Genomic DNA, 26,399 nt, shown 5'->3' with positions numbered 1-26,399 from the left:
TCTCTCTTGAGAACGGACTCATGGACAGACAGGTTTCTTTTCCATTTGAAGAAGGAGGAGGCGCTTGCTTGGCTTCAGCAGTCGTATCGTCAGACCGGCGGACTTCTGCCCCGCCAGTCCCCATTTTGGCTACGGCAGAAGTCGCTGTACCCTGATCACAAATCCCTGTTACGGCGAACAACCTTGTTACTGCTTTAATCAAGCACTTCCCCATTGACCTCATGTGTTGCGGATCTCTTAACTTCCTTCTCGAATCCCTCTTTCTTGTTCCAGATTTGGTACGGTGAATCCTTGTCTATCATATCTGAAACATATGCGGTAACAGGCTGCAGTGCCGACAAGTATCCCCTACCAAGTCCCAGATACACAGCTGTGAGATGCTTTAGGACTAGATTGATGCTGTATCAAGAAGATCCTTGTTTAGCCATGAGTGCCCCAAGCGCAACTCGTGGCCAGAGCAAAGTATCAAAGTCGATGCCTAACAAATGCGATTCACAAGACTCAACAGGAAAGAAGTATTGACATCAACTCGCGCGCAATGATCCAGGATCAGCCTGTCGGCAATGCTAAATGTATCCAATATTACTGCGAAGCCCCAAACCATGTTTTACAATCCCATCGCTCATACACTCATCCTGGAAGCCTGTACTGTTATGCTGAATCGGAGATCCGTCTACTCGGGTCCGTCGATGATGCACTTGATGGCGGACTGGAGATCAGACGGAGAGGTTGTCAGCCGGACGTCCTGGTCATATCAATTGCCGCCGCCCAGGAGGAAAGAGAACTCACCTTGCCATCCTCATCCTTTCCGTTCTGAGTGACGCCAAACGCCTTGACGGCCTCTTCGAACTTAAATCGATGGGTGACCAAGGGTTTCAGGTCGATCAACCCTCGGGCGACGAGGGAGATGGCCATAGGGTAGTCTCCGGGTCCGTATCTGAAAAATCATGACGTGATGATCATGTCAGCTTTGCGTAGTATATTTGCGTTTCACGAGCAATTTAATTGGACTCACCGGAAGGATCCGAACACTCCCAACTCCTTTCCAGCAACAAGGTACATGGGGATGACCAAGTTGGGCGCTCCCATACCTACTTGCACAAACGTTCCGGCGGGCTTGACCAAGTGCAATCCCATCTGCACACAGGGCTCGGCACCGGTCGCTTCGATGACGAGGTCGATGGCGTCCCATCCTCGGGTCTCGATGTGGAGCTCGGACATCATGGCATCGGCGGCTCGCTTGGAAAAGTCGGGTCGGGCTTCGTTGGGATTAGGAGGGGGCTGCGAAGTTGGAGAGCAAGAAAGGGTATGGGAACGTCAGTTTCGCTGGTCAGATTGAACCTAGACTATGACTTACAGGCTGGAAGATGTCGGTAGCGACGTAAGACTTGGCGAAAGCCAATCGCTCGGCGTTGATGTCTACGATGGTAAACCTATCAGCTCAGCCCTGCCTTGAAGTGTTTTCTCATTCCATCCTATGCCTAGACTAACCAACAGCGATAATCCTCTTTGCGCCCAAAGCCTTGGCAACAGCCATACAGAGCAACCCTACGGGCCCAGCTCCGAAGACTACGATGTTCTGACCAGTCTGGAACTTTCCAAGCTTGGCAACCGAGTGGATGCCCACGGCAAGGGGCTCGATCATGGCTCCGTCTTCCAAGGTACAGGTGTCCGGGAGGGTGTAGACGAGCTCGTGAGGGAGCTTGTAGTATCGACAGAGTGTTCCTAGGGTGAAGGGAGGGGTGGCGGCGAAGATGACATCCGGGCAGAGCTAGCGGAGCGGGGAGATATGAGACGTATTTACGTGTTAGAAATGGTCTCACATTTGGGGGGTTCTGGATGTTGGCTTCGCGCCGAAACTCACGTTGTACTTTCCGCCCTTGCAGTACTCGCATCGCATACAAGTCGCACCAGGCTCCAGGGCCACAGCGTCTCCCTTCTTATGAGTGGTCACCTCCGAGCCGACTGGAGGATAACGAAATTGTGATTAATTGTTTCATATTGTCAGCTTTCGATCATCTCGAATAGATGTAGCTGGGTTCAAAGAGAGGAAGCGAGGGGGGAGGACTTACCGGAATGAACGTATCCGGCGGATTCGTGGCCGAGACACATGGGCTGCGAGAACCAACAATGACATCGTATCAGGAAAAACTCAACTTCTGGGATTGTTGCTTTGCATCAGAGCGGGGACAACAAGCTCACCTTGTCCAAGACAAAGTTGCCGATTCGGCCGTGACACAAGTCTGCAGAACGGTAGCGATCATGTCCAATCAATTTCAAGCCGCAAAATGAGCTCGAAACGAAAACAACTCACAGTGAACATCACTTCCGCCTGCAGATCAATAAAGTGGAATAGGGGTCGACTCGTTAGCATGACCACAGGTGGGGTATGTTCATAGGGAGAGACGCACAGATACCGGTCTTCTTGACCTCGATCAAAACGTCCTTGGGTCCGAGCTCAGGAATAGGCCTCTGAGAAACGAACAAGCATACGGAAAATCAGTCAATACGACATTACGACTTTGATTGACCTCCGGGGCAAACAACTCACGTCCTCGTACACGGTGTCGTGGATGCCTCGGAGGACGAAGCTGGGGTTATCGGTCTTGCCAGAAAGAGACATGTTTTTCGTTTTACTGTTTCGTAGAGTGTCGATGGAGAGAGAAATAGCAAGACGATGAGAAGATTGAGAAGCTAAGAAGAGCGAGAGGTATGAAGTTGTTCAAAGTCATCCGTTTGTACAAAAACAAGAAGATGGAGATGCAGCCATCGCCAGCTCGTTCGGTCGGAATTAGACCGAACAAATCTCCGGAATAGCCGACGGCGGTGGGAAATCATCCGATAATGGTCCGCCGAGATTATAGTTTCGGTGGATTGGTGTTTCACCTGATTCGCCTGATCAGAGATGACCAGATCAGAGTTTGATGATCAGTCGGGTAGTACCAACAAGGAATGATCAACAAAGCCATTCCGGCGACCCTGCGACCGTACATAGTACATCATCCTCAGCCCTTAGAAGGCTGTCATTGCTCGGAACCCTCACATGCAGAACTGAGAGCGCGCACCGGCTTGAGAATGTACCGGCGATGGAGGTGGGACGATGATCTCAAGATCTATCTGAGATACGAGTGCTAGCTGTAATGGGACATATATTCGAACAACTCGAGACAAAGACGGGCTACTCGGACCCTCTTCGGACGACGATGACGACGACGACTTTACAATTTTTCGAGCTCTGCATCGGACGCTGAGTATGCCTCGTACAGATCCTCCCGAGTACTATCGAGCATGATGTGAAACTCCTTCAACGTCCAAAGCCAACGGTCTCCCTTATTCCCATGAGCCCAACGAATTGAAATACGGCGGGCGATTTCCAAGCCTCCTGGGAAATCCTCCAGAGTCTTTTGGAACTGTTTAAACCCCTCCACCGTATCGTGATGGAGATACATGAAGGCGTACCAGAAGATTTCGTCTATGTCTCCTTCTTCAGAGGTCTCGACAAATTCCACGAATTCATCGATTTCCTTCGCTTTCTCGTTGTCGTCCCAAACATCCCCCTTCACCCTGCGGATCAAGTTCGATTCAAACTCTTTGAAGAGCTTCATGAACTTGGGTCTCTCTCGGTCGAATGACAGGACCTGCTTTCGGATGTCGCCACCTCCCGCCTGTTCCATTTGTGCGTCGAACTTGCCCCTCAATTTGAGATCGTACTGATGCCGCTGTGTTCCAAGTCTGATCAATTCGCTCTCTTCGCTTTCTTCTATGCCGGTGGATGCTCCGTCGTGCACGTAAGCCGAACTGCGTCCTCCGCTCGAGTTGGCTGAAGTACCGTCGGACTTCGCTGTCGATTGATTTGTGTCAGCGCTGGGGGCCACGGAGTCTACCATGGAAGAGGCAGGAGGCTTAGAGTCCAACAGACGTGCACGCAAGCAGAACACCAGAATCAGCTCTACTCGTCAATGATGGAGCGAACGAGACGATGGAGGCGTACGTTGTCAAGCGTGAGCGGCGCAAGGTTTTGCGAAAGACTATCCGCCATCGGATCTGATCCTTGATGATTAGATGGGCTTAATACAATGTGACGAACCAATCTGACGCGGCTAGTAATACTGGTTCTAAAAGAACGCTATCCGGTATATGCCTGGTCTTCCCTTTGCAGAATCAGAAAATGGGCTATATATGTATCTCTTCTCTCTCTTCTCTGAGATGACGAAAGGGGCCATTCCTTTGTCTATCCTTCTGAGGAGTCTGAAGGTGGACTCGTGATCATGCAAAATTGCTATTTATGGCAATCCAGTCACTTGTGAGCTGTCATGGTCAAACCCTGATTCCGAGCTACGACCAATGTGAGCAGCCGTCTACGTTCGATATTGGACAAAAGTGGTTTCGAAAGAACATGTTTCATGCGATAACGATGTAATCAAGCCTCGATCATGTCTTCATTTCAAGTAGAGGTAGCGGGCTACACTTGCTGTCCCTGTCATATACAGACCGCTGCAGCAGCTTCCTCCTCCTCAAAAACTATCTTCAGCACAGCCGAAAGAACAGCGTCCTCGAACCTTTCGTCGTTTCTAGCCCTTCCAAGCAGGGATCGATAGCGGTGTCTCGGGTCGCTCCTGTCTTTTGATCGGCCACCGAGAGAGGTACGGGCTTGCTCTTGGAATTCATCGAAAGTATCGCAAACAAGATAATGGACTAGGACCCATACTTGACCTTCTACCTTGGGGAGGACCGTAAACAAAGAACTTGGTTTGTCCTCTTTCGCCGTTCTCTCCCGATACTCCTGGTGAAACTCGTCGAAAAGGTCCAAACACGATCTTCTGGCGTAAAGATACTCGTATGGGGTGCATACAAAGGCTCTTGCCAACACCGCCTCTATACGTCGATGGTATGTACGAGGCAGCTTCCTATAGGATGTGGAAAGAGTGTTTCTAGAATCAGATCTCGTCGAAGGCGGATTTCTGCTATCTGAGCATTCTGACGGCTGGTTCCCATCACCTGGAAGCGAGGGTCGAGCAGCGGATGGCCCGTCTTCTGGACTCAGATGACTAGCAAGGTCAGCGGATTGCTCGGATAGCGACATCTGAAAGTCAATCAAAATAATGTGACGTTGGGGTCAAAGCGCTGCATGCTGCTGCAGCGTCTCTGAAAAGCACATACTTATCACTCCTCGTGTCAGCGGTACTTATAATATTACTCTCGCTTTCTTACGCCGCAAGTACTTTCCTTTGTGAGGGTTCTCGTCGGAAGAGAATTCAGAGAACCCATCGTGTGCGCAAGCAAAGATTCCTGAGAACTAAGCAGGATTAGAAGCTTTTCTTCGTGGTTTAATTCGAGCTAAAGTTCGGACATCTGGACATATGTACACGCCAAAAATACAAAGCTTGAACAGATCATACGCACAAACGAAACGACTAGAAATATCGGGATACTTTGTACCATCCGCTCATCCGTATTCTATCCTCACTTCCTGTCTGCCTGTTCCTTCTCACATCCAGTCTACTTGCTGAAGTCATTTTACTCTGCCAAGTCCTTCTATTTTCCGTGATACATCTCTCTCCATTCCTCGTCGTGCAGAATCTTCAGAACGGCTGATAGGACGGCGTTGTCGATGGGTGCACGTTTACGAGCCTTGTCGAGGAGATGCGCGTAGCGGTCCTTGGAATTGGTCTTTTGCGAGTTGATTTCGGAGCAGTAGATATTCGCTTCAAGTTGAAAATCGTATCGACTCTCGCACATCAGGTAAGTCAGCATGATCCAGAACGCATTATCGACTGCTGGAAAGTACGTGAACGGTGAGCCCGTCCCAGACCCGTTTCCCAAATTCTCTATGTGCTCCCGCTTGAACTCGTTCCACAAGTTGGAGCATGCAAACTTTGCCTTGGGGTATGGAATCGCGTCGTAACGGTCGGCCTGCTCCACGATTGCTTTGATCCTCTCATGGTACGACCTCACAGCTGCGGTCGAAGGCGGCGCATCGCTGGCGTTAGAGTTTGACTTCACCGATGGAGGGGGAGTGTAAATAACGGATGATTTCGACGATGGGGCGAAGCTAATTGAACGGTCGGTGACCTCTCTCCAGGTGTTCGATTCTTGACGCATCATCAAGTCTGTCGAGGGAAAGGGATAGAAGGTCTCAAAGGGGTTTGTTGACTGTAAGGACAAGCCACGATGTCCAATCGCCTTTTCTCTCTTGTACAGGCAATCGCTATATATACTAGATTCCTATTCGCGGCTTCCTTTGTCGAGGTTATCTCGAGGCAGGATTGCCCCCATGACTAGGGCCTACTGCATTATTGGCTGATGACATCCTTTGTGAAGCTTCTCAGAGTGTCTCTTGACTAGCGGGGCATCTTGACCTAGTCTTGAGATAGCTTCCTAGCGATCTGATGTTCGCCGAAAGTCTGCTGACTCCCGCTCTGCTTAGTCGGACAGACCACTCCTACTATAGTAAGGATCAATCTCATACGGTTCAATCGTTACATCCGCGATAAAATTCGAGGGTACGAGCGTCAAGGACTACAGCTTAGGTGAAACCCTTTTGCCATGCAGATTCGGCTGACCCGCGCAGGAAGCTAATACGATTGTGCAGAATACGTGTTCCTCGTCTCTAATGGCTCAAACCTGTTGCTTTTTGATTGGCATCAGCCCTGCGATAGTTCGTGCATATGGGAGATACATAACTGATTTGAAGGTAATAGGTTCTCTACGTTCCGGACAGGCCTGACGCGCAATGTTTACATCGATTTATACACCCATCGCTGACACGAACTGCTTGATTGGGCAAGTCTTCTTGAAGTCCACACCAAATTCACTAGGCGGTCTCTCGGGTCATCATAGTTGCTTGAATATAGATCATCATCATATCGAACTTGTACTGGTAGTACTGGCATGAACTTGCTTACGGGAGAATAGATCGTCCAAACGGCAGTACAACTTGCAGAGTCGCGCTAACTGCCTTTGTTCAGTCGGAGACGATTGTTTCCTCAAGATACGCAGCGTCGACCGTGCTCTTTTGTATGCGGTCTCAGCGGAACACCGGACAGAAGATTCGGAATCCTCTACAGCCACAACAATATGGCTGAAGAACCCGTTCGTTGAATTTCATTGGCTGTCCTGGTATTCTCTAGGTACTGCGAATATAGGACAGTGAAGGCTTCGGTGTAAGTTTCGTTGCCGCGGGGGTTTGCATCAACTGTTTCGAGCACCTCGATGCTTTGCTTTCGGAGTTCCGGCCAATCAACTGCCTCCTGCTGAATTTGGTATTTCAGTCTTTTGTATCTCTCAGCGAAGTCATCGGCTCGCGGTGGCGCCGTCAGCCTTGTTGAAGCTCGGCTATCCGCTTGAATGCTGTGACTCTGTGTGTCCTGCCGATCAGAAAGCTGTATGATAGATGTAAGACGGAGACATCGTGGGGAAAGGTAAGCTTGACAATAGGTGGAAGAGCGTAGCTGAATGGAACGAACCGTGTTCACCGACGGTTTGTCGGTGTGACTGAAAGCAGTAGAACCGGTGAAGGACTGGGCTAGGGAGACAGGTCGATACATCCCTGCGTGAATGTCCTGATGAAGATAGAAGTAGTGGTTAAAGGGATACAATAGGAGTGTCTAGTATCGTAGAGGTCTCGGACTAGGTATATCGCCCTGGTCATCCTCGCAGCCCATTGTATATACATGACTGGACCAACTAACCTCCTTTGTGAACCAGCTTGTCTGGCACCTGATTGGCCGTGGTGAAATCGCGTCGCTATCGCTTGCGATGATGCATATCGGCTGAGCACGGCGATGAGTGTAATCGGGGGTGGGTCGATCAGCGAACTGGAGGATTTATTCCTTGGCAGGGTGATATCAATTTGTAGTATTCTTCGATGCCAATCAAATTCGAGATCATCTGAAAACCCACAGGACACGATACAACGGACATCAACATGAGATCGTCGTTGAAAGAAATGCGAAAGCTGTTTAATCACCATTCCTGGAGGAGATCACAGATCGCTTGTTGCGTTCTGCCTGGCTTTTCGAGCATGTTCATAACGCAAGTGCAATTAAAACTTTGCGGATTCGTGTACTCGATCTATGTTGTGCCGGTAAGATCTAGCGTTGCGATTTCACAACAATCTCTCCACGGCGCGTCAGGAGGCATCCGAGAGATCTTGGTGAACGCAATTGTCGTCTTCGAGTGAAGTGTTTCCGTGTTAGCCAGGAAAAAATGATTCGACGTGCCAGGTGACTTCTCGACCAAGACGACCATACCGGGTTCGCGTGTTCAGTTCCTGTTCGGACAGTTTCAGGATGATTCTCGTTTCCGTTCCCAAGCTGTTTGTTGGAAATAGATCATCGCAACCATATGATCCATATGACCCGGTTTCTAGCATTTCTAGCGCGCTCGGTATCAGATCGACGGAATCTAATCCGCGTTCCATCTAGCGCGATCATCTGAACGCCACCGTCCCCGTGTCGTGAACCTGTGGAGGATATTCGGGCTGGATCTCTTCATTAGCTCCAATCAATTCCTCCTGGCCCCTGGACATGTTCTCCATATTCTCCTTGGGGCTCCCCTACCTCGATGACCTCGATTCGAGGGGTATCATCCGTCTTTAGACCGAGACGGTCCGGGGTTGACCTCCTTCGGGTATCATGCTCGATCTTTCCGGAATGCTAGAAGTACTTATAGCAAGATGTGAGAGGCAACTATCCAAAATCTCGACGGCAAGGCGAATTTTCTATCCAACACTCATCATCCAGAGCAGATCTCGCATTGGAATCACGATGAAGCTCTTCGGTCTCATCTCTGCCGCCCTCTTGATGGGCTTCCCTTGTCTCGCTTCGCCTCTGGCCAAGCGGGACTTTGGACCGGTCACCATCTACACCCCGCCTTCCACTTATACGAACGAGAGGACCTTGTACGGTCGTCAGTTGATGCTCAAAACTCAGGCTTCTGTAAGCTGGGGCAGTCTTGTTGTGTCTATCGTCTGATCGCACTGCTGACGAGATGGGACCACGCAGGACAATGGCGTACTCCTAGCCACTTGGGAGAACTACACCCCTGACAAGCCTTACTTCCCGATCTACCGATCCACCGACCACGGGTTCACCTGGAAGGAAATCTCCCGGGTCCAAGATACCGTTAACGGATGGGGACTGAGGTACCAACCTCACCTGTACGAGCTCGAGGTCGATTTCGCCGGGTTCCCGAAGGGAACGATCTTGATCGCTGGAAATTCGATCCCCAAGGATTTGAGCAAGACGCAACTCGACCTTTATGCTAGCAAGGACCGAGGGTGAGTCGTGCATTGCGAAATGGCGATTCAAAAGTATGACTTACTGAACAATACTCTTCTCCGCCTCAGTGTGACTTGGACTTTCGTCTCCCACATCGCCAACGGTGGAGTTGCTGTAAGCTTGGTCCGCTAAATTCTGATCGATGTCAAGAGCTCACAATCGTATTCTTTCGATCTACAGCTCCCCAACAACGGCGAGACCCCCGTCTGGGAGCCTTTCCTCATGATGTACAATGGACAGCTCGTCTGCTACTACAGCGACCAGGTAAGCCAGTTTCGGTGTAACTTCCCTCCCATGTGAAAAGAGGCTGATGCTGTGTTCTTTCTTGCAGCGAGACCCCGCCTATGGTCAAAAGATGGTCCACCAGGTCACCTCCGACGGCAAGAACTGGGGCGCCGTCGTCAACGACGTCCGATACCCTACCTACACCGCTCGACCTGGAATGCCCATCGTCCACAAACTCCCTACCGGTTCTTACATGATGACCTACGAATACGGCGGTGGTCCCGATTACAGCGATTACCAGTTCCCCGTGTACTACAAGATCTCCAAAAACCCGTTGGCGTTCGACAGCGTTCAGGGGCGACCGGTCAAGACGACCGATGGGTACGTACCCAAGGGATCGCCCAGCAACATCTGGACCTCGGTGGGAGGTGCCAATGGTACGATCGTCGTCAGCGCCGCCAGCAACGCCGAGCTGTACATCAACCGCAAGAACGGAGAAGGACCTTGGACCGTGCTCAAGACCAACTCGCCCGCCGCTTACACGAGATACCTGGACGTCGGTTTCAACCCCAAGGATATCGCCATCATCGCCGGAGGTCAACTTGGGCAAGGTTCTACCAACAAGGTCACCTTTACCGCTACCGAGTGAGTTCTAACGACCCTGGGAATCACAAAAGCTGTTCGAAACTTTTCTGACCTGATCGTCTGTTCGCCTCGTAGCGTCAACGGGTGTACCACCTGCTCGTGATGGAATGCGATCACTAAGCTAGCTATGAATCAGAGTACAAGGCCGCAGAGCCGAAAAGAAGGAACCACCCTCAAGTGAAAGTAAAATGTGAATCGATCATCGTAACGAACTTGTCGTCTTGCATCATGGTCAAACGTTCATATCGCATCGTATCGTCCAGCTGCAATTCTCGAGAGGATGGTCTGATTCCGTAACGGATCGATTTCAGCTGATCCTCCCCGCCAAAGACTGTGCAATCCATCCCGACCCACCTTCATTCCAGCTGCTCAGTCTTTGTCGACCTCAGCTCCGACATACTTCCACCTCCAAACCTCGATCCCCTCCCAATCCCTCCGATCCCCTTTATCCCAGCCCCACCCGCTCTTGGCCAAAGCCTTCTCCACCCGTCCACCAGCGATCTTCTTGCAAGAGAATCCCATCTCTTTAGCCTGGTTCAAGGCAGAGGCGATGAGGAGCGGGTCCCGGGTCTCTAGGGCGACGAGGATAGGTGGAGGGGAGGCGCAGGCGAGGGAGAATGATCGGAGGGTGGAGAGGAGGGGGAGGGTTAAGGGTGGGGAGTAGAGAGTGTCCGTTGTGATTATGTAGTCGTAGTCGTAATCGAGATCTCGGATTTGGTCCGGTGTTGCGTTTGTTGGTGTTGTGGACGTGATTGCAATTCGGGCAGGCTCTTCCTTCTCGGCTCGCATCCACTCCCGAGCCTTCGCGGACCCCGCATCGATTCCAGTTCCATCATCGACAAAATCAAACCAGTCCAGCTTCCTACCCCTGATCGGTCCCCATTCCCAGCCTGAACGGTTCCTCGTGTTGCTCTCGATGTTTGGTAAGAGGACGGATTCGAAGCTTGGGGAGATGTCGGTGGTAGTCACCGAATAACCTAGTGAAGATAGGACGAGGCTGTGGTCATGGCAAAGAGGAAAATCTGGGAGACCCAGACACCACAATATCAATGTTTCGTCCTGAGCCAAAGACGATCTATATCAATGACTAGGCTTACGAGAGGAAACCTATCCCACCCCCAAGTTCCAACACCCGTTTAGGTCTCCGTCGACCGTCCTCCATTACGACCGAACCGGTAGGTAAGGTCTCGGCGATGTAACATCCCATCAGCTGTCCTCCTAGCCAAAGTGTCGTCCCCGTGGTCCCCGTAGAAGCGGCTCCCTTTGCCTGATTGTCATCGTTCGTGCTCGAGGAGATTTGTTTGAGACGAAGGATGGACTCGTCCTGCTCGGCTCCGGGCGGGAGGCATTGTCGAGGCAGAGGGTGGTGGATCAGAGGTAGATGCTTCGTCAAGGAGGCAGGATGACAGGTAGACATGGTTCTACACTAATTCGCCAAACGATCAGACCTCGAGGTCATGGTGTATCGAATAGATGTCTAGACATCCTGTTGACCCTCTAAGCCCAACTTTCTTTTCGCCCAGGGCCGGTCAGTGCGCGACTTGTGGTGGATGACGCGGCGAAGGGGGACAGACCAAACTCACATAAGTTCCACCTGTCAACTCTCGATAGATTCAATCGAATTCCACGCCCTCTCTATAGCTCTCTCTACGGCTTTCTCCAGAACTTCTCTGGAGACTAGTATCATTACCACGTCCGACCATGTCGAATAGACGTCGTTACGCCGTCGACCCGACCGTCCAGGGTCAACCGGCTCCCGACGCATTCCACGGGTATCAGGCTCAACAGCAGTACGACCAGCATCAGCAGCAGCAACAACAGCACAGTTATGGGCAGACATTGCAACAGCAAGCTCCTCCTGCTGAACATCAAAACGCCTACGGTGTGGCGGAGAGGAAGACCAGAGTTTGGGATGATGATCTCCTACCAGCTCCTCAACCTTTCGTCCCTGCAGGAGACAACAACCAACTCCAAGCTGGGGAGATCAACCGTTCGGCCACCCACTCGCCTTTACCTCCAGCGAACCATATCCCTCAACCTCCTCATGCGGCCGGTCCTTCCCTCAAGGGACCTAAACCCAGGATCGACCCTACGCAGGTGCCCAGTCCGATAGAGGTAGCAGAGATGGACCAGAACTTGTCGGACATAGAGGATTTCCAGAGCTGTAATACCAGGGGGGTCATTCCGCTGGCTTCGACGGATTATCGTGGGATCGATCAAGGTCAGTATGATCTGTTGTCAATATCAATTAGCTCTAATGAAAAATGGAGGCTCATGTGTCCTGCGGGCTCTTTTCACAATATGATGATACAGGCAACTCCCTACCCCGGTACATTCGCGCTTCCCTGACACAGATCCCAACAACAGCCTCTCTCCTGGAAACGTCTCAACTACCCCTCGGCCTCATTATCAACCCGTTCGCAACCCCGCGGTTCGACGAAGAACCCGTCCCTTTTGTGACGACGTTTATGGACGTCGCTCGAGCGGAAGGAGAACTGGATAACGATCCGAATGCCGGGGGACCACCGAGGTGTGGGAAGTGTAGGGGGTATGTGAATCCGTGGTGTAAATGGATCGATGGGGGGGTCAAGTGGATGTGTAATTTGTGTAATACTGGTAACGCAGGTGAGTCGCGGATCGTCAATTCAACATATTTCAACGAATCTCTAATTCACATGGGATCCTGATTTTATCTGCGCAAACAGTACCGAGCCACTACATGTCACACCTAGACTCTTACGGAACCCGACTCGACATCCAATCCCGCCCCGAACTGACTCACGGCACGGTCGACTATCCCGTCCCCAAAGCGTATTGGGCGTCCAACCCGTCCTCTTTGTTGGAGAGCAACGGCCTGTCGACGGTCAGCGGGGACCTGTTGGCTTCCCTCAATGAAGCCGTGAACAACGCCGCTGAAGCTTCGGGCGCAAAGGACGCTCTGGGCGTAGGGCTAGGCGGAGCTTCTCATTCGGGGACGGGGAGTAACACCCCTAACCCTTCGGGCCCTTCGTCGGGCAAGGGGGGGAACAAGAAGAAACCCACCTCTTCGTCGGACGATGAGAATATGAGAAGACCCGTCCCGATCGCGAGGGTCTTTGCGATTGACGTCTCTTGGAGCGCCGTCAAGGGCGGGGTCGTCAGGGAGGTTTGCCAGGGGATCAAGGAGGCGCTTTATGGAAAGGGCAAGGAACAGGCGCTAGATACCAACGGGGAGGATGAGGGTGGGGAACAGGAAGAGGATGCGTGGAGAGTCCCGGAAGGGCGAGTGGGGATCGTCACGTTCGATAGGGCAGTACAGTTTTACAACCTCTCGGTAAGTCCAGGTCGTCCGTGCATGACTTGATCCGTAAAAGGGAGAAACCTCGAGTTGACAAGGTTGTTGATGACAACTCAGCCCGAGCTCGAGTCGGCGCAGATGATGGTCGTGCCAGATCTGGAGGACATGTTTGTACCACTACATCGGGGATTTTTGGTCGACCCGGTGCAATCAAGGTGAGCAGGTCTGAATGAGTCAGGAGTTAGCAAATATTACGGTCGTATTGATCATGTTATATTGCAAACGAATGTAGAAAACAAATCGAATCGTTGCTGGACCTCATACCGCGGATGTATGCAGAGACGCCTTGTAGCGAGGTTGCGCTCGGCGCCGTTGTCAAGGCTTTATTGTCGGGATTGGTAAGCTGGCGTGCTTTGCTGTTCCGCCGCGCTTTAACGCTGCTAAGACAAGCGAGATCACCATTTGCAGGGCGGATGTGGAGGACAAGCATCGTTGTTCTTGTCTTCGCTGCCAAACTACGGACCGGGGACCTTGAAACCGCGAGAGGACCCGTTGATGTACGGTACCGACAAGGAAAAGACGTTGTTCTCACCAGCGGACGGGTTTTGGCGGAATACGGCGGATCAGTTGGCGGAAGCTGGGATTGGGTGTAATCTGTGGCTGTTCCCCGAACGGTTCATCGATGTTGGATCGGTCGGTGAGTCTCGAAGAAATTATTTAGCTTATACCCCCTCGAGCTAACATGGGCCGCATGATGAAGGTGTTCTCGCGAGTAATACGGCTGGTAATGTCTACTTCCATCCTCGATTCGATCCGGGCCGCGATCGAGAAGCGGTGCACGAAGAATTACGACGGGTGGTTGGTCAAGAGGTCGTATACAATACTGCGCTGAGGGTTCGGTGTTCGAACAGTAAGATTCTTCACGGGAACGATGTTCCAGTGGTGATACTAACCAAAAGCCATACTCTCAGACCTACGCGTATCATCATATGCGGGCAACTATTATCAACGGTCTCTGACAGATCTGGAGTTCGGCACGCTGGACACCTTCCAATCGTTCGGTGCTACACTCAAGTACGACAACAAGCTAGAAGACAAGCAGATGTCCTATGTTCAAGTGGCCGTGCTGTACACGAGCGCGGGGGGCGAGCGACGCGTCCGAGTCCTCAATTTGAACTTGCCGGTGACAAATCACATCGGAAATGTCTTCCGGTTTGCCGACTTTGACACGAGTGTGGTACTGCTACTGAAAGAGGGTGGGTCGTAAGGTTGGCTTACACAAACAGAACGGTTCGGGCTGACGGATAAAACCTCACAGCCGTAACTCAAGCACTGTCAAAGAATCTTCCGGACGTCCGAAGAGGCTTGACTGAGAGGTGTGCATCCATACTGCACGCTTACCGGAAACACTGTGCAGCTGGACAGAATTCGGGTCAAGTAAGCGTTACCGCAGGAAAGACTTCCAGCGACCCGACGGACTCACCGCTTCGCATCTCTGCAGCTCATCCTGCCTGAGGTCTTCAAGCTCTTGCCGCTATTCACGCTTTGCATGCTCAAATGTAAAGCTCTGAAAGGTGAGCGCGATGTGCCTCTTCACTTGTTTGCGCCGGATACTTAAGCTCGTCGCTCGCAATCAGGTGGTCACGTGGCTTCGGACGTCCGGGCTCTTTACCTACGAACACTGCGGTCTATGTCGTTGCCGGCAACAGCAGCGTTCTTATACCCACGGATGTTCGCTATACACGACCTGCCGGAGAAAGTCGGGTATGCTGGTCCCAATGGCCGACTCGAGCTTCCGACATATATTCGATGTAGCCATGGTTGGATGACGGCGGATGGCGCCTACATATTGAGTGAGCTCGCAACTTCGATTATGACAAAGCGCCTTGGCTTGACCGCTGACCTGTCTACCTCATGATAGCCAATGGTGAAATCGCATTCCTGTGGCTGGGAGCGGCGGTATCGCCTCAAATCCTCAACGACCTATACGGCGTAGAAAACTTGGACGAGATCGATACCCGAATCGTGCGTATCCTGCTGATCATCTCACGCCCCACCTGCAAAGCACTGATTACCATTTATTCGACCCGACCGATAGACCTCGTTACCCAGACTCCCTACCTATCTCTCGACCCAGGTTCGAAACATCCTCGCTCATCACGCCCGGCTGATGGACCACGAACTCCCCGTGATCATCGCCCGTCAAAACATGGACGGCACCGAAGTCGAATTCGCCAACATGCTTATGGAGGATTCAAACAATGACGCTTTGAGCTATACCGATTGTGAGTCGTAAGGGCAGCGCCATCGGTATTGATCAAGCGCTGACGTGGTTGCGAACGATCTCAGACATCATGTCGGTACACAGGACGATCAACGAAGGCCTGAGTGGAGGAGGAAAAGGTAGTGGGTGGTTCTCTTAGGTCGGCTGTACACTCAAGGGAGGCGCGCATACGATCAGAAGCAGCCGACAATGAGCTTGCACACGTCTGATTGCAATGCTGCCAGAAACCGAAATAACGATCACAATGAAATGAGATCCAGCGTCATTGAAGCTTTATCTCGCCGCTATCCAGCCTGCTTCTGTACAGGAAGGGGAACGTACACGCTATCCGGGGTTGTTTTGTTGCTCGACTTGGTTTGGCCAGACAGCAGGGAGACGGTCCAGGAGGAGGTGTCGCAAGAACAGGAAGGTCTGACAGACACTTGTAGACAATGTTGCGGCCTTTTCCCAAGATGCTGTAGACCTTTAACTCTGTCTCTGCCAATTCCCCCATCATGTCCTCACCCTTTCTGAACTTGATGAGGGTACCATCTGGAAACCATGGAACGTGCTTGCGCTACTCCATAAAGTATAGGGGTGTCGAATGGGGCGCAGAGGTGTGAACGGGTTGCACCGACTGTACCCTTGCCGTGTCAGCTACAGACCTGTTCGCGATAGGGATGCTTAGAGACAGAGCGTTATATCTGCTCTCATTTTTTTTCCCTCTGGACAGACATTTAAGAAGGCTGAAAGCAGCGTCAAGCTGAACAGCTGCCGTAAGCTTTCATTCTGGGTCCAACTTCTGAGCCATCCGAGAGTGATGCGGCACGAATAGGTTGATTCTCTTGCGAGCGACGATCGTTGCCGCTTGCAAAAATCAATACGTAGTGGGCAAGAAGTTGGAATTGATGGCAAGTTCGTAACGGTGCCCTGATAGATAGCACATCGTAAGGAGGGTATCTGGTTCGATCTTTCTCAAGCATCGCGACGGCCCGAACAATCTCGGGCAAAGATGACCAAACTTTCTTCATTATCCATTATTCATTGACTTGATGATATTTGGTTCGATTTGACTTGACTTTGTACACATGTTCCGCAGCAATCCCATCGATCCCACCACATCCCGTATAACCGTTACGTTCGAGCTCGAATGTTCTTAGGGGAACGTTCTTTTACTCGGTGGGCAACCTGTCGGCCCGGTTAGCCTCGGACCCTTGGGGGTTCGAAGTGGCCGATCCGGCAGCTACAAGGCAGAAACGCAAGTGTATCAGTATCGTACTAGTCGTCTGAAAAGCAGGTAGAAGAAGGCGGAAAGGTGGAAACGGGGGATGAGAATGGATGTCGGACGTACCGCCAGAAATGTTCTCTCCTACGATCTCGGCGGTTCCTCCGATAGCTCCGTCAGTGGTGAACTCTACATTGCCAATTCAGACCAGAATAGCTGTTAGTTTCGATCTCTGAATCTCGAGTCAGGAGGAAGGTGGAAATGACGCTTACGGCTACCGATAGCACCCTCCTTGTCGAAAGGACCTCCGATCGACTGACCGATCGAGCCGATAGCACCGTCTGATCGGAATTGTGATCCGATGGCTCCGTCCTACAGTCCAAACAATATATGACGACCAAGAGGCAGTGTAGAGAACAGAGAGAAGAGCAAAGAGGTCAGTTCGGGCTGACGTGAGCAACGGTAGACGAGGACTTGCCTCTCGGATCGAGGCTCCGGCAGAAGCGGCGGCGTTCTTGGCAGCGTCCATTGTGATGTGTTGAAAGGCTTAGGTGGTGAGAAATTTATGATGGTGAGAAATTTATGAGAGTGAGAAAGTAGAGTGTTTACGAGAGGAGAAAGGTAAGTAGGCTTGCAAGCTCTGGGTGGTCCGTGTGTATGATGCTTAGGTATATATACCTGTTCGCAATCGCCTGCCCCTGCATGTTAGCCCAATTAGCTGACGTCACGGGAATTCCCTCGATCGATCGATCTCGGGGAATCATCAATTTACTTTTAGTGCGCGCTACACGCTGCTTGATGACGTAAGTTGCCGGCATGCAACGGTCTTTCGCTTCCGCAAGGGATGATCTGCTTCCGACAGCGGGGGTGTCACCCGAATGACGTAAGATCGGATTCGATGATCGACCGAGCAGCGAGTGGACCATGGAGAGGTAAAAGGTGCAAGTTCAGCGACTTTGGACCAGATCAGACCAAACCCTCGGCAAATATCGTCGTCGAGCGAATAACAACATATCAGACAAGCGGACGACATGTACCAATCGACCTCTTCGTCCACAGCCCGACTGGCTACACAAGCCTTGTCGGCGAGATCCCGGACGTACGCGACGTCTCCCTGGGCATCTCAACAGCCGGTCAAGGGGAAACGCAAGATCGTCCTCGTCGGTGCCGGGTTTGTCGGTAAGTACCGCGTTCAGCAATTGGTTTGATGCAGAAAGGATGCTTAGTTCTTGTTTGTATTTGATGTTCCGTCGTGTTCATCAGGATCGTACATCGCCAAAGCTCTCGTAGCGGACCCGAGGAACCAAGTCGTCCTCGCTTCTCGTAACCCCGAGCCTCGTCAGTCCTCGCTCTATACACGACTTGTAAATCACCCTTTTTTCACACAAACACAAGCTGACGACCTCTAAGCTCTTGTCTCTTGCCTCCACTGACACTCATAGTATATAACAAACTCAAATCACTCGGATCCTCTATCCTCCCCCCGGTCTCTCTGGACATAACCAAACCTTCCACCCTCAACCCCGCTTTCGAAGGAGCCAGCGCGATCGTCTCCCTCGTCGGGATCCTCACCGGTACACCGGAAGAATTCAAGAAGCTCCAAGCTGAGGGAGGAGAGAATGTAGCCAGGGCGGCCAAGGAAGCTGGGGTGAGGAGGGTTGTGGTGGTCAGTGCGCTTGGGATCGAGAAGGGTGGGACGCCTTAGTGAGTCTCGATCGCATTTTCCCTCGCCGGGCAACTATAGATGCAGATGTGGTGCTTATATAGTTCATGCTTCTCCTCTGTTTGTGTTTGTGGTCTGGCAGCGCCGAGACCAAGTTGGAGATGGAACAATCGTTCAAGACGCATCATCCGACATCGACCATCATCCGGCCCTCTCTCGTCTTTGGACCTGGGGATAGTTTCTTCACGGTAAGCTTGAATTCATTCTCCCTCTCTCTTCTCCTCAGGACCCGAATCTAACTGGCCCATCATGAAATCGACCCAACTCTACATTCCAGCGCTTCGCAACCCTAGCCAATTACCTACCCCTCCTCCCCCTCTTTGGAGGCGGCACGAGCAAGTTTCAACCGATCTACGTGGGTGATCTCGCCAAGGCCGTCGAGGTAGCGACTAGGGACGAGACTTGTGAGGGCGGAAAGGCGTTGATGGGCGATATCGAGGGCAAGACATTACAGGGTGGAGGACCTGATGGTGAGTGCGAGACCTTGTTGAGCTTGGGGAATCTGGCGCTTTTAGGAGCCAGGGGAGATTTCGGACGCTGATCAAAGCCTAGTAACTTTGGAACATCTTAGTGTTCACCTACAAACAGCTCATGCAGCTCACCCTCCGCTATACGGACCTGGTCAACCGAAGACTCCTCCTACCTATCCCGTTCTGGATCGGAATGATCCAAGCGTTCTTCCTCGAAAAGCTGCCTCTCCCCGAAGTCCTGAAGCTCACAAGGGACCAGGTGAAACAGTTGAAGAACGACAACAAGGAAGAGCTCGCCAGCGATGCAAGCTCAAGCGGGATCCAGAACGTGGACCAGCTACTGAAGACGTACCCCGCGGCGGCATTCGGGACGGAACCTCCTCAAGGCCTCAAGAGCGTTTACGATATCCTGCCCATGTACATCCGACCTAGAGGAGCAGAGGATGAAGCGCCGCCTGTCAGTGGGAAGAGACGGCATGGAAGGGATTATGTGGGTGGGGCGAGGGGAGAGGCGGCGGTCAGGAAGATGACCGAGAAGAGTGGCGCTCCCAAGTTGTAGAAACCGAGTTGAGTCGGAATGAACCTTGTAAAGCATGTAGCAATGGTAATGAACCTAGAATGTATTTGATCGTTTGATATATTAGCTAGATTCCTCGGACCTCGAGGCGCCACATACATTATCGTGACAGAGACACTAGCGACTCGGCATCTCCAGTCATGCGCTCTTCTCCGCCAGAATCGCTTCATGTGAGTCTCATTCCCCAGACAACGAAACAAGTCCACTTCACTTCGCCGTAACGCCTCCAGACAACCCAACCCTATTCAACGCAGGATCCACAAGATCTTCAGGTATCGAACTTGGCAGTTGCTATCGTCTACATTCAATTGCACTCAGCATGATCGCACTGCTTTCCGGCCGAAGGCGGCGCTATACACGACACTACCAATGACCAAATGGGATTGAATTACGATTTGGGCGGTGCTAGTTTCTATCGGATGGTGCGATCCATCTGGAAACATCACTGATCCTTTCTGCCTTCTACGGCTCTAACGCTGCCTTTTCTTCTGCCAGATCCTGGTATCACCCAATGTGAGGAATTTCTTTCAGCTTTGCATCGATCGAATACAAAGAGGGCACCAGCTGCCGAGAGCAAGAGATCTAGACGAATGGAAGATCATTACCGGTGACAATCTGCTCAATAACAAGCTCTTCAAGTTTGGGAGTTTTGGACGCAGTCAACTCATCAATATCATCATCTCCAAGAATAACGCCACCCAGCACATCGTTCCCACTACAATAGCGGGTGCTTGGAAAGAGATTGTCGCTCACGTCATGATGCGGGAACATCCCAATTGTAAGCAGGATGCCATCTCGTATCGCAAGGGACCTTTGGACCTAAGCAAGGGCTTGCCGAACGCGGCGCTTTGGGTTCCTAGCGGTTTCCCTCTCGGCAAATCACCCACCTCTTACCGAGTCGTGATTGACACTACACTCGTACACTTGGCGATGTCCAGTTGTCTACACTCACTGCCATCGTATAAAGGCGCTCGCGAGTCCTTTGACTCGTCTCGGAGTCGAGCAACCGTAAAGTTACAGGAGAGCAGACATAGCGGTATCATTCGGCTCGCATCTCGTGGCTCACGCTTGTCACCATTGCAACTTATTGTTCCATGCTACCAATCCCTTCGGCCTGAGCCCTGGCGCGCCGCCTTTCCTGGACATGGCAGCCGCAGAAGTCCCGGGCGGGATGATTCTGATCTTCTTGGCTGTAAGATGAATCCTGTTAGCGGAGCTGTCATTTTATTTTCAGAAGTAGCGATTACTCCTCGTGCTACTCAAGGGTGGTCTTCTACTCGCAGGTTAAGGCGGTGACCTTGTGGGCCTTCGATGCGCATGACGAGGATCCGCAGGCGATCGACCATGGCATAGACTTTTGGTTGCCTCTCTGATGCGCTTACAAGTCGACCACTCGGGACACGAATGCATAGGAGGATCGTCCTGTGGGACGTGTTTGCACAGGGGCTTGCTATGTGTATTCTCACACTCGAAGAGCAGCTAGCCCAACAGTACCCTAAACTGCTAATCAAGAGGACTGGCGCAGACTGGTGACATGCCGCTGGCTATCGTTACACTTCTTGATGTGATGTCTGCTATGGACCTGGACCGCATACTGTAAAATACAGAAGCTTAGGGGTTGTAATGAATCCTGGTCGAAAAGCGCAACAACGCGAGTGTCCTATCCCATGATCCCAACCAGGAACTTGCTCAGTGTGGTGGCATCTACATCCACATCACCACGGTCAAACTTTCAAACAGCAAATATGTCACTCGTGTCTACATTGGATCTGCTTAAGGTAACATGGTATTGTTGGAGGACAAGCAGAACAATAAGATCAAGCCAAGGCTGCCGTCTTCCGTCTCTCCGCCTTGGTTCAAGCCAGGCTGTAATTGGCAACCGAGCAGATCGCTGGTGAGCTGATCAAGCGTCATCTGTTGAAGTCCGTTCGTAATGACTTTCGCGTTATCAATCTTCAACTATCGAATTATCATGCGTCAAAAAAAGAAAGAAAAAGAGGGTATTATATTACAGACACGGCAAGAGCTCGCCAAATTCGTAGCATCGCATCCGCGTCGCACCCATCTAGTCAGATGAACCCGCTTCTCCGATCTACGAACTCGACCCCCGGCAGGAAGCGACGACCCCGCTCACTTCTTGTTCCAAGGACCAGCATTGCTCAAGCTGCACCCTCCAGGGCATTTACAAGATCCGCCCAACTCGGCGGGCAAGTTTTGTTCGGGGATCTGTTTGACGAGTTCCGATTTGAAGCCCTTGCCGAGGATCGAGATCTTGGAGACGGTGACCTCGTCGAGCCACGGCTTGACGAACGACCAGACGGTGGAGAAGAGGTAGGGGGCCTAGAAAGCTCAAGCTCGTCAGTATCCTGGTCATCACGGGTGCTCATCAGAATCGAGACTCACGTTGATGATGTAAAACTTGCCCATGACCTCGGGATCTGTCAACGAGCCTCACACATCAGTCCACTGCCCACTCGCCATCACCAATCCGCCCGCCGAAAACCCACAGTTGTTCTGTCCGATAGTACTAGCGGCCGAAACGTAATCCTTGACCTTGTAGAACGTGCTGATCCCAGCCCCGTTCAAGTCCATGATCGTGCAACTCGTCTCGACCAAGTGACCCTGAGCGTTGGAACACGCGGGCAGACGTTGTCCCAGGAACGTTTCGTATTCGTGGACGAGGTGTTGGAGCTGACGTTCCTGCGTGGTGAGCGCGTAGAGCTTGTTGATGTCGAGCTTGCCAAGTTGTTCGATGTAGATCGGTCGGCCGTCCTGCAAGGGTCACGTTCAAGTACAGATGTCAATTGCCGTGCAGGAATCGTCATGGCGCCCATACTGTCATCGTCTAGGCTCACCTTGTCGGTTCGGTGGTAGTACTGAGGGTAGTACTTGTCAACCTCTCGCTGCTCAGGGTATTGAAAGTTTCTGTGCAGCACGCAGGTCAGAGGGAGCAATTCAGTACACCGCTCAACGATTTCGCGTTTCAGACGTATGACGACAGTCTCGAACATGCGCGAGTCCGGGCGTAGAGAGCGCCAAGTTCCTCATCCCCCATGTTCTCATCTCCAACCCGATCCGGAGATTATCTTCTGGCTTGCTCTTCAGGTCATGCACCTATCTCTCTACCACCTCCCGACGATTCTCATCTCACGCTTCAAAGAAAGCAACCCGCCCTCTGTTTTCCTTCCTCGTTAAGGCAGAAACGCGCTCGGCATCGTCCGTTCTTCACAATTCTCGATCCCCACCTGCCTCTCTCATTCCCATTCGCATGACGACAACGGGAACGACACCACCCGTTTCCGAAAGGCCGAACAACGCCTCGCTGCGGGACTCACCGAGCGATCTCGTCCGTCCCGAACTTCACCCTCCACTCTTCGTTGGCCGCCCACATGTCCTTGGCGAGCTGGAGGTTGAACTTTCGGGCTCGGAGGAACCTGAGAAGGGTGGCGTCGTCGAACCTGCGAGGTGTGAATGGGGTAGGAGAGGTGAGGAGGATGAGTGGGAAGAAAGGGAGGTTGAGCGGGAGGTTGGTAGATTGGGTTGATATGGTTCAGCAGGACAAAAGAGGTTGGACCACAAGAGAAAAGGAAGAGAAAGCAACATTTCATCACTGTCAGCCTCGCTCTTCGACATCTGACCAACAGTTCATCTCGCAAGCTCACCTGTTGTACCCCGGACCCGGGTTCACCCTCGGATCGCTGCTCCCCGCCGGGTTCGCCAACTCGGCCTCGGTGGGGCACAAACCGGCCTCGACCAAGATCTGCCTAAACTCCTTCAACGCATGTTCTTGTTCGGCAGTCAAGTGACCGGGGTGCCCGGACAAGGGGTCGAGGGTCTGTTGGATCTGTTGTTGGGTGCGAGGGAGTTGGGAAGGGGTTAGCAAGTTGGGAGTCGTTTGGGTGGGCTGCCAGTTTACTTGAGACATCGTGGGCAGGTAGTTTTGTTGTGTGTGAGTGCTCTATATGTTTAGTGATCTCTGATCGAGGTGTCTACCAGCTGTCAGAGTAGGTCAAGGAATTGTCTTCATGTGAGGTGGTCATCATCATCGACATCAACGTCGTCGTCATGATGATGATGACAACAGAGGGGGAGCCAGATAGAGACCCGAGACTACTCGCGCGTCGAAAGAAATACCCCCGAGTCTCTATTTCGGTTCCGGCTCTGATTAACTCCTGATGTCCGTTCAAAAGGTGGTCGACCTGCGACCCGATACGATATGAACAACGCTCAGACGAACGTTAGGATCCTCAATCCTCTGGATAAGTGCTCAGATCACAGCCATATCATTTCAGTCTGGTGACCGCTTCCTCGAATATCTTAGTGGCAGCCAGATTGACGGTTCGCAACTCGACGTCAACTTTAGCTACGCGTTGCCATACCTCTGACTTGGAGAATGTGTCGATGTCCGCTCCTCCCACCGGCCGACACGTGAGAAAGCGACTCGTGGACCCCCTGAGCTCCCTTGGAGCTTGTTGTTGATGATGATGATGATGGCACAAGGTGGAATGTCGACTTAGTAAATTGGTAAGTACTAGGAATTGGATAGCATTCAGTAGAACTCTTCACCTCGTAACGCAGACGTAGATATATTCATCAAAATGGCCGATAACGAGAACACCACTCCCGTAAGCCCTGGATCTAGGAATGACCGACCTCGAACCTGTGTGCTCATGCTGCCTTTACGAATCCGTCTTCACCTTCCGCTGCACCTTTACCTTCACATTCGCTACTCCTCAACCACCTCCACTCGACCCTGAAACCTTCGTTCTTACGTCCGCAGGCCGAGGAGCACGACCCCCACTACGAACCCGTCATCAAGCTCACCGAACAGGTCGCCGTCGTCACCGCCGAAGAGGACGAAGACGTCCTGCACAAAGTCCGAGCCAAGCTCTTCAGGTTCGACAAGGCCGCCGTCGAGTGGAAGGAGAGGGGAACGGGGGATGTCAAGCTCTTGAAGGATAGGAGTGGGGGAAAGGTCAGGGTGGTCATGAGGAGGGATAAGACGTTGAAGGTTTGCGCCAACTTTATGAGTGAGTCTAGGGGATCAGCTGGCGGGTTGCGAGATGGAATGAGGCGATGATGTCGGGAGGCTGATTCAATCTCGTTCTTTCTTCTTACTGTTCACCTCTTGAATTACGCTTCGTCCTGCTTGTTCCCCACTTCAAACCACTTTGATACATGGCGACGTACGACGAACCCATTCAACTCGCACTTGGCATGCTCATTGCAAACCTGGACATCAACCTCTGATCTCTCCTTCAAATAAATCCATGAATCGGAAACGACATACATTGAACATGCCTGCAAACTTGTCGCGATACGCTTTATCATCTGGACACCATCTTTCGGACTTTGACCGTATCAATACGGCTCGCCCAAACAATCCCCAAACAATCCCCAAACAATCCCCAAAAAACCCTAAACAACCCGCCACAAACCACGCTGTGATACTGCAGTCACCTCGGACATGAAGCTCGCCCCGAACCTCGGATCCGACCGAGCCTGGGTCTGGAACGTCTCGGCCGATTACGCCGAGGCCGAGCCGACCGCGGAGACGTTTGCCATCAGGTTTGCTAATTCCGAGAGTGAGTCCCCGGAGGCTCTGGGTGATGGAATTCGTGCGAGGATTGGTCGTGGCGGGACGCTGAAATCTAGTGGTCTCGTTCGTGTACTTGTTCTTGTTCAGACGCCCAGGCTTTCAAGGAAGCTTTCGAAAAGGCTCAAGAGGACAACTCGAAGGCCCCCAAGTCCGAGTCTGCCCCGGCCCCGGCTGCCGCTGAGGAGAAGAAGGAGGACAAGGAGGAGAAGACTGCTGCTGCTGCCGAGGCTGACAAGGTGGGTTGGGTTGTCGCGCTCGTCATCGTGATAAGCATCGGCAAAAACCCAGAAATGCAGAGGCTGATCGCTTGGCCTGGAATGGAATTTTTTTAGGGTGAGAAGGCCGCTTTGGAGAGCGAGACGGGTCAGGAGCCCGTCAAGCCCGAGCTCAGCTTGGAGGAAAAGGTCGTCAGCGCCATCGAGTGAGTCGAATGTCCCCCCCACCCCCTCGCGGTGCGTCTAAAGACTCGTTCAGATCGAGTACTGAGCGACCTCCTTCCCTTACCCGTTACGTTGTCAGCGACTCGAAGAAGACGGGAGATGACAAGGGGATCAAGACGGACGAGCCTCCTGCAGGGGAGACGGCTGCCATCCAGCCTTCGTTGGTGGACGAGGCCGAGAAGAAGACTGAGTAGACGTATGTCAGGTCATGGGATGCGGGAAGCCTCTTGTGCGATGAGGTCGTCCCTAGGGGTGGTTTACGAACATCTTCTTTCTTCTGGTTCTGTTTTGGTACTTTACCTCGGGTGCGCTCCTTTACCCTGTCGGCCTTTTGTTGTTTGTGCGGGCGATGGGGGATGGGGTGTATTCGATGATGATGAAACGATCTATGTGGGATACATCAGTGTTCTTGTCTCGGACGCTGTTTCGTATTTGGTCATCGCCGGACAATGAATCATGGCCCTTCGGGTCTTTTCTTGGCCGGCACCAGAGCTAACGAGAAAATCAGTCTCGCATAAAGGGTACTACTCATGGCGAGACTTGTTTGACCCTGCCGGTCGCCAACTTGAAGCAATTCCGCTCGAAGCGAAAGTGAGATATGACATCCGTGATTGTAATTAAAAAGCATGGAAGCCACTGGTCAGCCGAGACCGCCCCCGTCGTAGAGGCTGGCA

General features: G+C 52.1%; 10 protein-coding genes across 10 annotated transcripts; 4 read left to right on the top strand and 6 right to left on the bottom strand.

Moving 5' to 3' along the window:
* Nucleotides 1-549: 549 nt before the first annotated feature.
* Nucleotides 550-2,728, bottom strand: HD553DRAFT_284258 (putative xylitol dehydrogenase). Its single transcript, XM_046178198.1, has 11 exons — nt 2,552-2,728; nt 2,412-2,472; nt 2,315-2,332; nt 2,203-2,243; nt 2,073-2,115; nt 1,865-1,965; nt 1,492-1,771; nt 1,358-1,419; nt 1,016-1,281; nt 790-937; nt 550-709 (listed from the first exon to the last, which is right to left on the bottom strand). The coding sequence occupies exons 1-11, from the start codon at nt 2,621-2,623 to the stop codon at nt 674-676; spliced, it is 1,128 nt and encodes a 375-aa protein (XP_046036956.1). The 5' UTR covers nt 2,624-2,728; the 3' UTR covers nt 550-673.
* A 490-nt stretch (nt 2,729-3,218) lies between these two features.
* HD553DRAFT_355289 (uncharacterized protein) lies at nt 3,219-4,104 on the bottom strand (the record flags this gene model as incomplete). Its single annotated transcript, XM_046183820.1, has 2 exons — nt 3,992-4,104; nt 3,219-3,902 (listed from the first exon to the last, which is right to left on the bottom strand). The coding sequence occupies exons 1-2, from the start codon at nt 4,037-4,039 to the stop codon at nt 3,219-3,221; spliced, it is 732 nt and encodes a 243-aa protein (XP_046036955.1). The 5' UTR covers nt 4,040-4,104.
* A 1,431-nt stretch (nt 4,105-5,535) lies between these two features.
* On the bottom strand, nt 5,536-7,640 carry HD553DRAFT_355287 (uncharacterized protein; the record flags this gene model as incomplete). Its single annotated transcript, XM_046183819.1, has 4 exons — nt 7,467-7,640; nt 7,135-7,382; nt 6,906-7,081; nt 5,536-6,110 (listed from the first exon to the last, which is right to left on the bottom strand). The coding sequence occupies exons 1-4, from the start codon at nt 7,545-7,547 to the stop codon at nt 5,536-5,538; spliced, it is 1,080 nt and encodes a 359-aa protein (XP_046036954.1). The 5' UTR covers nt 7,548-7,640.
* Nucleotides 7,641-8,768: 1,128 nt separating this feature from the next.
* On the top strand, nt 8,769-10,254 carry HD553DRAFT_328742 (uncharacterized protein; the record flags this gene model as incomplete). The annotated part of the gene is made up of 6 exons (XM_046181888.1): nt 8,769-8,939; nt 9,006-9,280; nt 9,350-9,395; nt 9,462-9,545; nt 9,613-10,151; nt 10,227-10,254. The coding sequence occupies 6 exons, from the start codon at nt 8,769-8,771 to the stop codon at nt 10,252-10,254; spliced, it is 1,143 nt and encodes a 380-aa protein (XP_046036953.1).
* Nucleotides 10,255-10,520: 266 nt separating this feature from the next.
* On the bottom strand, nt 10,521-11,568 carry HD553DRAFT_341999 (uncharacterized protein; the record flags this gene model as incomplete). The annotated part of the gene is made up of 2 exons (XM_046182700.1): nt 10,521-11,148; nt 11,249-11,568. 2 exons carry the CDS (start codon nt 11,566-11,568, stop codon nt 10,521-10,523), a joined length of 948 nt encoding a protein of 315 aa, XP_046036952.1.
* Nucleotides 11,569-11,778: 210 nt separating this feature from the next.
* On the top strand, nt 11,779-15,913 carry HD553DRAFT_26982 (uncharacterized protein). The gene is made up of 14 exons (XM_046177632.1): nt 11,779-12,372; nt 12,465-12,776; nt 12,857-13,464; nt 13,546-13,643; nt 13,721-13,826; nt 13,897-14,125; nt 14,189-14,338; nt 14,400-14,684; nt 14,747-14,865; nt 14,930-15,002; nt 15,066-15,281; nt 15,350-15,453; nt 15,527-15,713; nt 15,778-15,913. The coding sequence occupies exons 1-14, from the start codon at nt 11,853-11,855 to the stop codon at nt 15,849-15,851; spliced, it is 3,081 nt and encodes a 1,026-aa protein (XP_046036951.1). The 5' UTR covers nt 11,779-11,852; the 3' UTR covers nt 15,852-15,913.
* Nucleotides 15,914-16,724: 811 nt separating this feature from the next.
* Nucleotides 16,725-17,609, bottom strand: HD553DRAFT_311088 (uncharacterized protein). Its single transcript, XM_046179920.1, has 4 exons — nt 17,395-17,609; nt 17,189-17,288; nt 17,043-17,105; nt 16,725-16,934 (listed from the first exon to the last, which is right to left on the bottom strand). The coding sequence occupies exons 1-4, from the start codon at nt 17,443-17,445 to the stop codon at nt 16,864-16,866; spliced, it is 285 nt and encodes a 94-aa protein (XP_046036950.1). The 5' UTR covers nt 17,446-17,609; the 3' UTR covers nt 16,725-16,863.
* A 252-nt stretch (nt 17,610-17,861) lies between these two features.
* On the top strand, nt 17,862-20,065 carry HD553DRAFT_295876 (uncharacterized protein). The gene is made up of 7 exons (XM_046178499.1): nt 17,862-18,095; nt 18,180-18,254; nt 18,359-18,620; nt 18,722-18,827; nt 18,917-19,109; nt 19,211-19,856; nt 19,917-20,065. The coding sequence occupies exons 1-6, from the start codon at nt 17,948-17,950 to the stop codon at nt 19,666-19,668; spliced, it is 1,242 nt and encodes a 413-aa protein (XP_046036949.1). The 5' UTR covers nt 17,862-17,947; the 3' UTR covers nt 19,669-19,856; nt 19,917-20,065.
* Nucleotides 20,066-21,416: 1,351 nt separating this feature from the next.
* On the bottom strand, nt 21,417-23,712 carry HD553DRAFT_311084 (CRAL-TRIO domain-containing protein). The gene is made up of 6 exons (XM_046179919.1): nt 23,349-23,712; nt 23,022-23,144; nt 22,542-22,611; nt 22,194-22,458; nt 22,090-22,124; nt 21,417-22,026 (listed from the first exon to the last, which is right to left on the bottom strand). The coding sequence occupies exons 1-6, from the start codon at nt 23,609-23,611 to the stop codon at nt 21,817-21,819; spliced, it is 966 nt and encodes a 321-aa protein (XP_046036948.1). The 5' UTR covers nt 23,612-23,712; the 3' UTR covers nt 21,417-21,816.
* A 572-nt stretch (nt 23,713-24,284) lies between these two features.
* On the top strand, nt 24,285-25,710 carry HD553DRAFT_328740 (putative YRB1-ran-specific GTPase-activating protein; the record flags this gene model as incomplete). Its single annotated transcript, XM_046181887.1, has 5 exons — nt 24,285-24,311; nt 24,467-24,716; nt 25,143-25,271; nt 25,373-25,521; nt 25,618-25,710. The coding sequence occupies 5 exons, from the start codon at nt 24,285-24,287 to the stop codon at nt 25,708-25,710; spliced, it is 648 nt and encodes a 215-aa protein (XP_046036947.1).
* Nucleotides 25,711-26,399: the final 689 nt, after the last annotated feature.

This window comes from Filobasidium floriforme (genome assembly GCF_021052385.1).
Source record: "Filobasidium floriforme strain CBS 6241 chromosome Unknown HD553scaffold_10, whole genome shotgun sequence".
Classification (NCBI taxonomy): Eukaryota; Fungi; Basidiomycota; class Tremellomycetes; order Filobasidiales; family Filobasidiaceae; genus Filobasidium; species Filobasidium floriforme.
This window is presented reverse-complemented; position numbering and strand designations above follow the sequence as displayed.